We start from the raw sequence: 13,739 nt of genomic DNA, 5'->3' as shown, positions 1-13,739 counted from the left end.
CTTATTTGTTTCAAATAATTATATTTTCTTCATTTAAAAAAACCCAGTAGTTCCTCAGGGTTATTTTTTCAGGTGATGTGAAGATACTGATGAACATCCATTTTCTGCAGAAAGGTAATGTCACACTCAGGAGATCTAGAAACAGAGGCAGCTACCTAACAAATGAGTTCAGATATCAAGAGAGAATTTCAAATTTTAATTATGGGTGGATATTATCTCTGCAATTCACTATGCATTATTATGATCTATAACACTTTCTAAACAAAAAAAATATTCCATCACTTCAGCAGCATGATTTCTGTAATATAGACAAGAAGCTACACAAGATTCTTATATATAAATGTTTTTAAGCCTAATTAAATTTCAACCAAGTTAAAGATCACACCAAATTACAACTCCTTTGCAGCCTGTTACTTGCAGGGTTTTAGTGGCAAGTGTTTAAAATAAGTAAATACAGGTTATGAACTCAACATGAGCTGAGAATCAAATGTACAGAAAGCTCAGCCTTGTCTCATTAGAAACAGTTTTAATGTTTTCTAATTATGACAACTCAAACATTTCAAAAACAAAACATAATTAATATACACTGGCATTTTAATGCAAAAATAAAATCCACCCTTTCAAATATGTGAAAGCCTTTAAAAAACCAAAGCAAATGTACTTTAAAAATCTGATTTCTGCACTTACACCTTAACCCAATTTACAAGTATTCTAGGGAATATTAATAACTGTTGTTATTGTTGTTATATATGTCACAGCATATTTTACAGACATTTGACATCATTTCAGTTCTCTGGGCAAAACTTCCAGTCAAAAGTTCATTCAGTATTGAACACGGAAAAATCAATGTCATCAACCATAAATGAAGGCCCAACACAAATTAGTATCTAATTTAGGACCCTTTTTCAAACAACACATTGTGCATTCATGAAAGCTCCCAAATGCAATGATTTAAATATTAAAAGAGAAAATAGAAGCAATGACAGAACATCCCCACCTCCTCTCTCAGGCTGCATCAGCCTTGAGCAGCAGTGATGCAGAGAATGCAATCCAGCACAACTGACAAGTCAGACTTGTTATTAACAATCACCAAGTCATTATCTCAGTACATCATGCTATAAAAAAACAACAGAGCAGTGTCAAAGCAAGTTTTTATGTTACTAGGGTTTTCAGGTTCACTAGGAGTTGTTAAAGCATTGGTTGTTTGGGGAGTTGCTGATTTTTTAAAAATATTTTAGTGGAAAAATACAGTTTTGGTTGTCAATAAAAAAGATTGCATACAAATTTTCTGGTTTTCCTATCAAGGGTGATGATTTCATCTGACAATAGAAAGTACAAAAATACATAACATATAATTTATGAATGTGTTCACACACATTCATCAGGTTCTTAATTTTAACTCTAAATTTACTGTAAGTGTATTACTTTCTATCAATCCAAATGGTTTGTATCATCCATTAACTCTGCAATTATTACCCTGAAATTAAAAACCGAGACAGACTTTCCAGTTGCCACTCAACTATTTTTAAATGCAGTGTTTATTCCCAAATGAAACAGATACATTCACCCCTACTAAAATGATTTGTCATTATGCTAATAAAGCTTAAAAAGAAACTGTCGTGCTAAAGCTTGTGTTCAAAATATTGAATCCCATGACTTCCTTTAGAAACAAATAACTGCAAGAGCTAAAGACATTGTCTCCCCAGTTCTTTTAAGTGAGATTCAGACATTTAACAGTGGAAGCATCCCTGTGGTTCAGCAGTTACCTACACCACACATGGTCCACAGGACTTGCTCTGGGGCTGGGAATGGTGACCAGAAAGCAGGAGCAGACAGCTGAGAACTGGGATTTCTCAAACCACTGCAACCACATTCATCAGAGCTTGTCTGTCAAAGCTTTGGTCTCTCTCTGCCCAGAACTGTTACAGGAATTAAGGGCTGTAAAGTAATTTGCAGTAAGTGCTAAGTATTATTTGACTTACACTGATCCTTAGCATTTATTAATGAGTCCTGTCTGCCACATCTTCTGGCTGCACTTGTGCAAATTTAGCCCAGACAAATATTAGCTAACAAAAGCTTCTAAAAACAATCCATTCTAAGTCTACTGAGTCAGATTGTCTACTGAGCAGAGGGATTTTTTATTTTATCCATGTCCTACATATAATCAAAAAACCCACTGGTACTGGTTGTTCTTCTCAAGGTTTGTCAGAAGAATGTAAAAAAAAAAAAAAAAAAAGGAAAATTTTTGGCCTTGCTCCATCATTGCATGTTTTATGCATTTACAGATATTTTAATTTTCTGCAATCATTTGTACAATTCAGGGCTTCAGTCATTACAGAGAAGCAATTACATCCGAGCAACAAACTTGTTTAAAATACAAAAATAAGCAGAAAACATTACTGCACATGAAAATTGTACTCATATTTGTTCAACTCCAAAAAAAAAAAAATTACCTAAATAACAGCATAAGTTAACATATCAAAGCTAAAATCATGGACAATCCTTTAACTTCCATGCCTTACAGATTCTCCTTAACTGCAATGAGAAGAATGAGGCCCCTGATGTTAACCAAAAGGTACACTAAGGTAGGCCTGTGCTTCATGTGATGCTCAGTGATCACCTGTGGTGTTACTGGCTCCACATCAGGACTTCCACTACAACCAAGCTGCAAGAGGATGGGCAGAACCAACGGGAAGTCCTGGACCAGTGCACAAGGAATGTCTGCTTAGGTTTTAAAGTGTCCTGGGAAAGACAGTTTAGCATGTGAGAGATGGAGTGCTATGCATTCTTAAGGGACAAAAGGGACACATACGTGTTCCATTTTGGAGGAGCAAGCCTGGGGCTTCTGCTGGGCTGCTTCCAGAAACAGCTGGCATGAGGGTTTGAGCTTTCCTGATACATTTGCTTCTCTTAGGTCCTTTATCCACATCATTCTGCTTTCCCTGCACTCTTCTGGTAGCAAAAATTATCACCCATAGCAGCCAGGTCTTTCAATCAGCTTCAGAAAACTTTGAATGAGGCCTAAACGAACCAAAGTTACTTTTACTCTAGTTCTTAGTTGGGTTTAGTATTTCTTTTTACAATATTCATTAATACCTAATTGACAAGAGTGTTAGTTTACTGCTTTTGAATCATCATGATTTTTTCCCTGAGTTCCTACTTGTACCACTGACATGTATTTCAGTAAAAGATATTTGGAAATAATTTACAAGTTAATAATTCACAATAAACTCATCACATAAGAATTTGTGTTCACTTAAATGGCACATACACAAAATTTAAAAAAAACCCTCAACAATAAAGTATTTCTTATACAACAAAAAGTGATACAGAAATTATGTTTTAGTTGTCTTCATTACAAAATTTCTCACCATGTGGACATATATCAGGTTACAGTTAATTTACTTTCTTTTTCCCCAAGAGCAAATGTATGTTTAGAAACATGTTAATACTATTAAAAATAATGTTAGCAATATGAGAAAAGTTAGTAAAGAAGACTGAGAAGAATCAAGTTGATCAGCCATGTAAATCAGCAGGATGGCAGCAATCCAACAGCCCACTCCCAATGCACAAGTTTGTTTCAGTAACTTTAATGGGATTATTGATGCAGTAATTTCTATAAAGCAGTTTCCTGCACTGAGACAGTTTATAAGAGTTTGACATAAACCCAAGGATGACGATCATTGTAATCAACAAATACAACTGCTTATTTAGACTAGTAACAATTAGTTATTCTTTATTAGAACCCTAAATAGATCAGAGCTCACAAACTCTCATTTTTGCTTCATTCAGACACAGCTTTTTAGGAAGAGATGTCACAGGTAACTATATCCAGTAGTTTAGCAAGCCCTCTGATGTGATGTTGTACAGTATCAGGGAAAAAAAGATGCTTTGAGCTTATTCACAAAATATGAACTTACCTTCCCACAGGCTCTGCAATGGTGCCTTCTTTTGGTGAATGTAAATCTGGCCTCACATTTCATACAGTTTGGTGCTTGAGAATCTGGAACCCACACTGGAGCCACCTCACCCAAAGTCGTAAAAGGCTTTCTGGCTGGAGCTCCAAACTGACCAGCTCTGAGATCATTATCTGGACTATCTGGGGCTACTGCAAGGCACGAACTATTAGAGACTCCAGATTCATACTCATCCAAATGTTCCCCATTGGAACCAGTACCAGAGGCGTTTGAAGATGTTTCACCAGGAAACGTGTCTGCTGTATCCCCTAATTGTGTCTTACCAAAGACATTTTTGTTTTTACTATTACCTCCACAATTTGGGGGAATAACATCATTTTGTAAGTGGTCCGATAATGGCTTCGGAATCTGCAGTTTCAGATTTGTGGGTTGCTTAGGCCTTGCACCACCAAAAGGAACACTGATATATTGCAGATTAGTCACTGGTTTTGGTGAAGTTTGCCCTTGTATGGATGAAACCTGACTACAAAGATTATGCAAATAATTTTTCTTTATGTGGTCACCAGTGCTGTTTAAAATAAGACCACTCCCTTCTGTGGTCTCATTTCCTCTCTGTTCATAAACATTAGGGTAACATTCTGACTTGCTCTCCTCAATCTCCTTTTCCTCTGTTACTGAGTCTTCCTTGGAGGGTAAAGTCTTTGGAACATGAGCAACAACTGGGTTCTGCATTCCATAGGAATCACAACCATTAGACAGAGAGCTTGCTGCTGATGTAGCCATCACATCAGAGAGACTGGACCCTTCAAGCTCATCTGTACCAGACCCTTTTAAGTCTATGCCTGCCTCCAACACCCCATCTTCATCTTCTTTGCTACTACCACATGCATCATCAGGCTGTTTGGTCTGCAAAAATTTTTCATTCTCTCCTAGAGTTTGCTTATTATTCATCTCATTCAACTTTGTCAGTTCCCAATTAGTCATCTCCTGAGATTCAGGGTAACATTCTGCCATGCTGTGCAATTCCGTTGTGCCGAGATTTTTATCACATTCAATGACTTCGCTTTCAGTGGCACTAACATCCTCTGCAACACATTCCTTGTAATTGCCACTTCCAGCCACGTTAGGTTGACAGGTTTCAGTGAGCCCAGATAGCCTAGACTGCAACTGCTGGGTCGTTTCCTGTTCTACGATTAAGCTTCCACTACTGGAACCAGAAGAGTTTTTAGCTTCTAGATCCGTTCTCTGAGGAATGGCTTTACTAGTGAAATTTTCAACTGATGCACAGTTTTCTTGCATTTTAGCAGTACCATCAACTGGTCTCTGTAAGAGAGTCACTGCATTGATCCCTGCAGTTGTAGCTTCTGAAAACAGCGAATCTTTACTCATATTAAAATCCTCCTTCAATCGAGAGGAGGGGCATGCAGCGGTCAGGCTTTCAGAAGAAGCATTAATCAAATGACTTACAGAGTCATCTTCAGTGCACAGCCTGTTTACTTGCTTTTCTGTATCTATATCCTTTTCTGTGGATCCATTTACAGTAACACTAAACTGGTCACTCTGTCGGTTTTCATTATCCAGTGTAAAGCTAATGGAGTCCATTAGGGACTGACTGTTGTAATTTGTGCAATCCACCACATCATCACTTTGTAGTGTTCTCCTGTCACAGTTGTGCATGACTGCCACCACTAGCACATTTTTCTCCTCTGGCAAGCAAGCTGTATTTCCACATTTCTTTTCTCCTGCTTCCACAGAGTTACACTGATCATCCCGATTACTATTTCTTTTAATCAATTGATCATCTGCTGCTGCCTGATCATCAATCCACATGACTGGGGTCTCTGGGCTTATGCTAAAATCCTTTCCATTAGCACAGCGATCCCCTCCTCCTGTTGGTGTAGTCACTGAATGGGACAAGGAGAAAGACTTTAATCTCTGCTGACATTCATTAGGAGTTGTAGCTTCATTCACATTGGCCACAGTCGAGTTGAATGACAGGCGACAAGAAGGCTGATCTAGAATCTGATTCCACTTCGCACCCAGCAGTGTAGGTGAAACAGCGGCATCTGAAAAAGAAAACTTCCTGTCATATTAGAGCTACAGGTTCTGTTAGGATCTATTAATCCTGCTGCATTAGAATGCCCTAAATAGAAATGCAGAGGTGTTCAAATACAATACAAAAATGAAGCTCACCTGCCATAACCAACATCCTTGATCAACCTAAGTAGTGTAATTCCACAATGTTTCTGGAACTTGAGAAGTTTAGAGCTACCCCGATTAGTATCAGGTTGAATTTGCAACTTTGAAGTATTGATTAATATATTTCAGACAGCTAGAAGTGCTTGGAAAGATTCTCACCCCCATAAAATGTTCAACTTCCTTGACAGCAAAGAATTACCAATTAGACTAAGCAAAAAATTTAGTGCTTTGAACATGATAACCTTCATTATATGATTTATGTGACCTAATAAAACATTTCTGCAAAAGAAGCTTAAAATAAGTTTTGCCTAATTTGTTTAAAATAAATTATTTAAATATTGCTACTGAGATTAAGCTTCACAAAACCTTTCTTTAAAAGTGTACGGCACATTTGCTATTAAAAGAGTGAGAAATTTTACAAAGATAAACAAGATGAATGGAAGCAGAAGAGAATACTTCTAAGAAATGCTGAAGACATACTATGCAAAATTAACAGATTTTTTTGTAAATTCTGAGATTAATTTGCAACTCAAACCCACAAAGGATATCACAGATCTCCCCCTCTTCAATACTGTTCTCTGTAGAAGAACATCTGATGTGCATCTACAATCCTGTTTGAAATGACTCACCTTCGTTTTGCTCAAATTCATCTAAAACCTTATCGAGGTTATATGCCTCTGCTTGGAAATAGTTCTCCATTTGTCAGGGAACGACCACCAGATCCTTGTCTGAACCTGCCAGAGAACAAATTACAATCAGATGCTTAACCTTCAGTCAGCAGTGTTCCACTACATACTGTCCTGATTTAAGGAGAAAAGTCCTTTGTAAATCAGATTTTACATACATTACAGACATAACTCAAAAGTATATTCCAGGAATAAAAATTGTGTGCTTCAACTTCCTTAATTCAGATTAACAACCTCCCCAAACTTGCTTTGGATTTTATTACCTCCAGTCTCTCACATTAATGTGTCTGGCTATCAAGATCACCATAATGGTAAGAGGAAAACTGCTGTGACACCAGTCTAGAGAACCAGAAAGGCCAACTAAAAAATCTGAAGACCTGACTTCCAGATCTGTGCTACAACCAATTAGTTCATGTGGCTCTGAACATGTAGTTTAAACTCCCTGTGCTTCTGATTTTTTAATGTACAGTAGGCTAGCAGTATTCTATGTCACTCCTCATTCCCCTGGAGATGCTTCAAAGATTCATACTTGTAAAAGTTGTTAAGGGACTTAATGGGTGCTACTTGAATTGTACTACCTCTTAAAATGTCTGCTTTAATAACCCTTGTTTCTTTGAAAGGCAGACACTGGAAATCTAGCAAAATGCATAGAAGTAAATAGTCTCATCACAAGATAATGCTCTCAGGCTAGAAAAGAAGATGACATGGGAGAAATGAGGGGGAAAAAAGCAAAACTAAAGCAAAAAACCCAACCCTGAATCATTACATAACTACCTTCACATAATAAGTAATATTTTGCCCTAACAGCAGTAACATGGACTCCTCACTACCAAAATCGTGTAGCAACAAGACACCCTGATTCATTTTTTCCAAACATTCACTACCAGCAAAGACATTTTCAGTGGGAAATGTGTGCCATAACCTATAAACCACAGAGAGACCTTGATTTGATCTGTTCTCTCAACATCATCCAAAACAGTCTTATTCTCTTCAGAGTTGGCTTTCACTGTTCTGAAATAAGGCAATGGAGGAGGAGAGGGTGAGAACCTTGTTTTGCAGCATGAAGCAGTGTTAGACCTAACAGCTCAATTAAAAACCTGCTTTTTTCCACCAGGGATACCACACATCAGAGGAAGTTTCCAATTGAAAACAATATTTTACTATTATCCCCATAGTATCTGGATTTGAGGAAAGCATCAACCACCTTTATTTCCATTACTACAACATTTTGTATTTACCAAGTTACAAATTATAAATCTTTACCGTACAACAGTTTTGTATTTATTATGGGCAACAGCTGCAATTAGGTTATTGCCAGGTAAAGACTGTGCCTTAAAATATCACAAAATGCAGAGGTCAAGCTTTCAAGGTCGACTTAAAACTTGAAACATGGTTGTTTTAAAAGGTGAACATGATACAACATAAATACATTGCTATTTAACATAATCAGACTAAGGCATGTGTTAAAGATATATACAAAAGCTAGTTTTGAAGAAAATTAATCTAACAGTAACTTAGAATTGCAATAAGCATCAACAGAAAAAAGACCATTTGCAATATAATTCAGAGATAAACTCGACTTGTCATCTGACATACTCCCAGAGTTGGCCTCTGTTCTGGGATTTTAGATAACTCCTTCTGCAAGGAAAATAGATGATCTGCCATATCATTAACTGTGCACAGATGCACAGATCATAACACAAGCAATGCAAAAGCTGCCCACCTTGATCACAGGCTGCATTTCAGAAGTTTCAAAAAGTAAGACTGTTTTGTACAAAATACAATATAATTTCACATCCATTTAAAATGTATTTAATTTACATTATAATGATAACACTGCTCCTAGCAAACAATTGATGAAGGTCAATGATGCAAATAGTATTTGTCAGTGAAGCACTCCAAGACTGAAAAATGTCATAAAAAATTTTTGTGCTCATGATTTCCAACTGAAGAGAATAAAGACCTTTTATATCACTATTGTTATTTTACTTACTGATGTACCAGGATATATGGAGAACCTTTTATTTTTAAACTCACAGTCACTAAGCTGACAGCCACTCTAAATGAGATCTCATTGTCTGTGCAGTAGGTATTTCTCAAAAAAGGTCAGCTGCAAATCTTCAGGTCTAACATCTAAAATTATTATTATATAAAAGAACACAGCAACCCCCCCAAGCTTTTCTGCAAATTTCTGCCAAGGGCAAAACACACTGCCAAATCCACAGAAGTCCTTAATGCCCTCTCCTCTGTCTGGCAGTAAAGGAGGACAAGTACTCATGTTCCTAACAGATATCAGCAAGGCTTCCTGATTGTCAGCAACTCACATATCTGCCAGGTGAAGATCTAATGCTTGAACTCTCCATAGCCAGCAACTCAAGATCAAAACAAAAAATAAACTTGCTCTAACACAGCATGCTGTAATAATTGAGTAGCTGTTTTCCCTGTGGTTTAGAATTTAATTTTATTTTGAATATTTTTATTAAATACCCAAGCTAATAAAAAGCATATTCCTTTACAGGTCTTTTGAAACTTTTGACTGCAACTAGCATGTACCACTATAAAAGCTTGGAAGACTTTTAGAATTATTCTAATCCCAAAGTTCCTCTTAGTACGAAGGTTGGCATGATGTTTTTAAAGGATCCTTAATAGTTGTGAAACTCTGTAGTATTGCTCAAACATCCTGACATGGCATCGAGAGAAGCTGATGAGTAAACACACAACTTAGATTCTGGAAAAAGGAGAATAAAAACATGAGCAAATCACAAAGAAGTTTCAGTGGTAATTTTAGCTGTATGCCACCAAAAAGGAGATACTCCCTAAATTAGTATATATTGGAATGAACAGTATGGAGAGGATTTTGTGCCACTGCAAGGAAAAGGAGACATAAACCACCAATGAGTAAAATACAGAAGATGTTTTTTTTCAAAAAGACAGTCTTCCATGTAAAGATTTGCCAGAAAAGACTAATGAGGGAAAAAATAGTAAAATTTTGTATTTTATTTAACTCTGTATACAAAAAAGAGTAATACAATAGTTACTACCCACTCGTATAGTAAGTGCAGAACCCAAGATCACTTATTACCCATTGCAGAGTCATCTTCTGTCTTTCAGGGCAAAGAGCTAATTAAAACATGCAGCCTGTCAATTCAGATTATTTTCAAGCTCTTGTTGGATCACAGATCATGCATAATTCAGGAACTGTGTTTTACTTATCAATTTCTTCATAACAACAGCATGGGTTTATCATCATTTTCATTTCTGAAACTTAGGAACTTACATTCCATGAAGCTTGCATGCTCTAATCTCCCTTGATGTCTAAATTTAAAGGTCCATGTACCAAAATTGTGTGTGTCATATCTACTCAGAATTACTGCCCTTGTCATTGCAGCATTCAGACATAACACAAACTTCAGTTGCATAGTGAGGGAGGGAAGGAGACAGAAGTGAAGGACAGAAAACTCTCCCTTAAAATTAGGTGTTATTCTGAACAGGCTTAGCCTTGGAGACTGCCTCTCAAGAGAGCTCAGATATCCCACATGCCTGCTTGTTCTTGGGAAATGAACTGTACAAGAGACTGGCCTTGTGTCATACCTGCAAAGCAGCCAGACTTGTATTTGTGTTGGGCTCTATGATAAGGGATTATGTAACCCATGATCTTCTGAACTGCACATCCCAAATTATCCTTGAGATGTTCTCACCACAGGAACTGACAGCCTTTAGTCTTTCAAATTATCTTTAGTCTTTCAAATAGTCTTTAACAGTGGATGATCAGCTCACAATCACATTAAAATAATGTAATAAAAAATGCACTGAAAGGAAATAATACTGACATACAACTATTGACCTCACAGCAAAGGCCTAAAAACCAGAGAGTATGTAAAGGACCAGAATAGAATCCCAGGATTTTCTGTCATGCTGTCCTGTGGAGACAACTCTTTCAATATCAAACTGTGAACCTACAAGTTTCATTAATCTCTTACTAAACAAAATGCTCAAATAGTTTATTATAGTCCTCACAAAAAATACCCATGAAAAGCTCCTAAGATGGAAGTCACAAAGGGCATGATCAAACTGAAACCAAACATTGCTCTTTCATCCTGATAAAAATCACACATCCAGAAAATGTCACTTTCCCGTAGCATGACAGCACAGAAGTACAGATTGACTGGACAGATTGATTTATGAGATCCAGTGCTCCTGGACACCTCCTTCAACCCCAACAAACAATGGTCAAGTGCACAACTTGTTCCAGCTCCCTTCGGCGATCTGTGTGTCACCTGTCCCTGTGAGTCTCTGCTGTAATGAAGAGTTTGTTCAGAGTTGAGCAATAGCTTTATTTAGAACTGATGAGGTCTGTCTACAGCACAGACTGAGAAAGAAAGACTTTGCCCACCTTCCCCCTCTCCCAAACACTTACAATCTTTGCTCTAAAACAGGGCAATTATTCTCAGTAAAAAACAAAACAACAAATTGCTAAAAATACTCCATCATGTTCTATGTAAGAGATACATCCATATACAAAGGTGTACGTATATAAATATATATCCATAAGAATACATAAAAAACATCTCAGGTGCAGAACCCTGAATCACTATATTCTAAAGCAGAACTTGCCTCTTACCTTTTTCTCTTATACATATGTTAAGAAATGAATGACCCTGTGCCTTCTCATGATGACTGCAGCACAACCAGCCAGTTCTGCTGAATCAGGGTGTTCTACTTGATCCTGGAAAGAAAATACAAATATGTATTTTATGATTGGTAATTCCACCACAAACCATGTTTTTCTCTACACATGGCTGCAGCTAGCACAGGCATATTTGGCAAATGCTGCAAGCTTCAAATGATTTGGATTACATCTGCAGCTTTAAATTCAGGGATGTGTGCACTATGCCACTATTGCTCTCCTACAGTCTGGAGAAAAATGTTGCTAATAAAAAACACATTGATACCTACCTGTTATTATTCTTAATTAACTGTCAACCCTCAGTGTAATGCAACAACTCCAACTGTCCTTGTATTTCTGATGACCTTGACTGTAACAATTTATAAAACTAGCCTCTGAAATCAATTATATTATACTACAATAGGACTTCCAAAAATAAAGAGCTACTAGCTTTGATACTCAACAAAAATTCACAGCCCTCTGAATTCTGTAAACAGTATTCATCAGCTTCCCACTGATTTTGTTACAGCTAAACAAGTGGTTTTGTCTTCAAATTATTCCCCCTACAATCTTAGGCTCCCTTCATTTCCTAAAGGCTGCTTCTCACAAAACCCACAATAGCACCAACCTTCAATAGCAGGAGGACCCAAGAGGAAAAAAAAAAAGTCACCTAAAGAAACTTTTGTTCTTCAATCCACAGCATTTCTATAGGTCAGGTGCTCATTTTCCCAGGCTGCATCCTAACAGTCAACACAGCTCAAAACTCCAACACAGCCATGGGCAGAGAAAACACAAACTAGCTTATGACAAACAGTGCAACCAGAAAAGGAAAGAGGTAAGTTAAATTCATGTTTTAAGGTTTGCTAGCACTGACATTTTGACCTGTTAGGTAGTTAAAATATTTATTAGTGCTCTGATGAAGCTGCAACGTATGTTAGAAAAAATACCTTAAAACTCCAGCAAAATGAACAGTGCTAAAAAAAAAAATCAGTTCTCCATGCATGAAAGCAATATTCAGTGTTACACTAATTTTTTCCCAGGGTTGTTTATTATTCTTTTCAGAAATTAGCTACAGTAATAATTGCAGGAAACTAATGAACTGAACAGTATCACTCTGAGTAGTAATGTTTCCAAACTCAGAATCCCACAGCGTTGGGTGCCAGCAGAACTCTTCCTGTATACAAGTAAAAGTTCTGATGCTATGTGTATTTCTACCTCTATAAACTAAAATGAATTTTGGTTATCTAGGAAATAGTAGATGTTATCTTATTACAACATTCTTCAGATAGGCTTCACATGCATGCAAAAACGGAAGTGGAGGAAATTTAATTCCACTGAAAGGCATCATAATAAGGTTTTTCAAAGGGATGTGAAGTACACGTGGCAGTGGGGAAGGTTTTCTGAACCACCATCATGTCCCCTCCTGGCCTGTAGTGCAGGAAAATGATTCCATTTTCATGACCCCTTTGAAAAGACAGATCAATTAATGACATTTCTGACTGTGATTTATGGCAAGGCCTGTCAGCTGCATCACGAACATCACATGAACCAGTCATACATTAACCACAAAGTTCAACCTTCCCTGATCAGAAACAGATCAGCCCTAGCAACCCACAGCTGAAACGTGCTGTGCTGACACCCATGCTCTAAGCCAGCAAACCTTCTAGGCAAGCAATATTCAGGGCAACAGCACAGCTTTATTATTCATTGGTTTTATTCTGCTCCTCTTTCCTTGTTCCGTCCTTCCCAGGTAATGACTTTTTTGTGCGTAACCATTCAACGGAGAAGAACACAGATCCAATCAATCGCTGCCAGTCTCCAAAGTAAGCTTTGAAGAGATTTTACCTGGAAGTCCTGGAGCTTTTTGTTTACAGTTCAACATTTACTCTTCAGCAGCCATTTCCCCTTACAAAGATCAATGCAAAAATCAAAGCATGCTTACAGATATGAACGTAGTACACTTAAACAAAAAGCAAGTTTTAAAAAAAGTATATTATAACACTTGGATTTCATGAAAAAAATGAACAAGTTGGCAGCAGAGCCAAATTCTTTTTTCAGTAAGAATTTAATGTAAGAGAAGTATATTTAAATTAAAATTGAGGACAAAAGGAATAACCACAAATGAGAGCCATGAATACTCACAACATATAACCTAGTGATTATTGGGTTTTCTCTGAGTCACACACACTGCTAAAAAAGGGTTCCATCACACTTGTAAAAGATACATACATTTCCACCTAAAAATTATGGGCCCACTGAGACCTAAGATCA

General features: G+C 37.1%; 1 protein-coding gene across 2 annotated transcripts in view; it reads right to left on the bottom strand.

The window, feature by feature from the left end:
- Positions 1-13,739, bottom strand: part of ZFYVE9 (zinc finger FYVE-type containing 9) — a 56,105-nt gene that overhangs the window by 28,151 nt on the left and 14,215 nt on the right. For both annotated transcript variants that reach the window (XM_069023413.1, XM_069023412.1), the window contains exons 2-4: positions 11,424-11,528; positions 6,746-6,850; positions 3,921-5,983 (exon numbers count right to left, since the gene is read on the bottom strand). In XM_069023413.1, coding sequence (XP_068879514.1) covers positions 3,921-5,983; positions 6,746-6,815 — 2,133 coding nt within the window. In that variant the 5' untranslated portion in view covers positions 6,816-6,850; positions 11,424-11,528. The remainder of the gene's footprint in view (positions 1-3,920; positions 5,984-6,745; positions 6,851-11,423; positions 11,529-13,739) is intronic.

The sequence above is a fragment of the Aphelocoma coerulescens genome, chromosome 8 (assembly GCF_041296385.1).
Source record: "Aphelocoma coerulescens isolate FSJ_1873_10779 chromosome 8, UR_Acoe_1.0, whole genome shotgun sequence".
Taxonomy (NCBI): Eukaryota; Metazoa; Chordata; class Aves; order Passeriformes; family Corvidae; genus Aphelocoma; species Aphelocoma coerulescens.
Note: the sequence above shows the minus strand (reverse complement) of the source record. Positions and strands in the feature narration are given on the sequence as shown.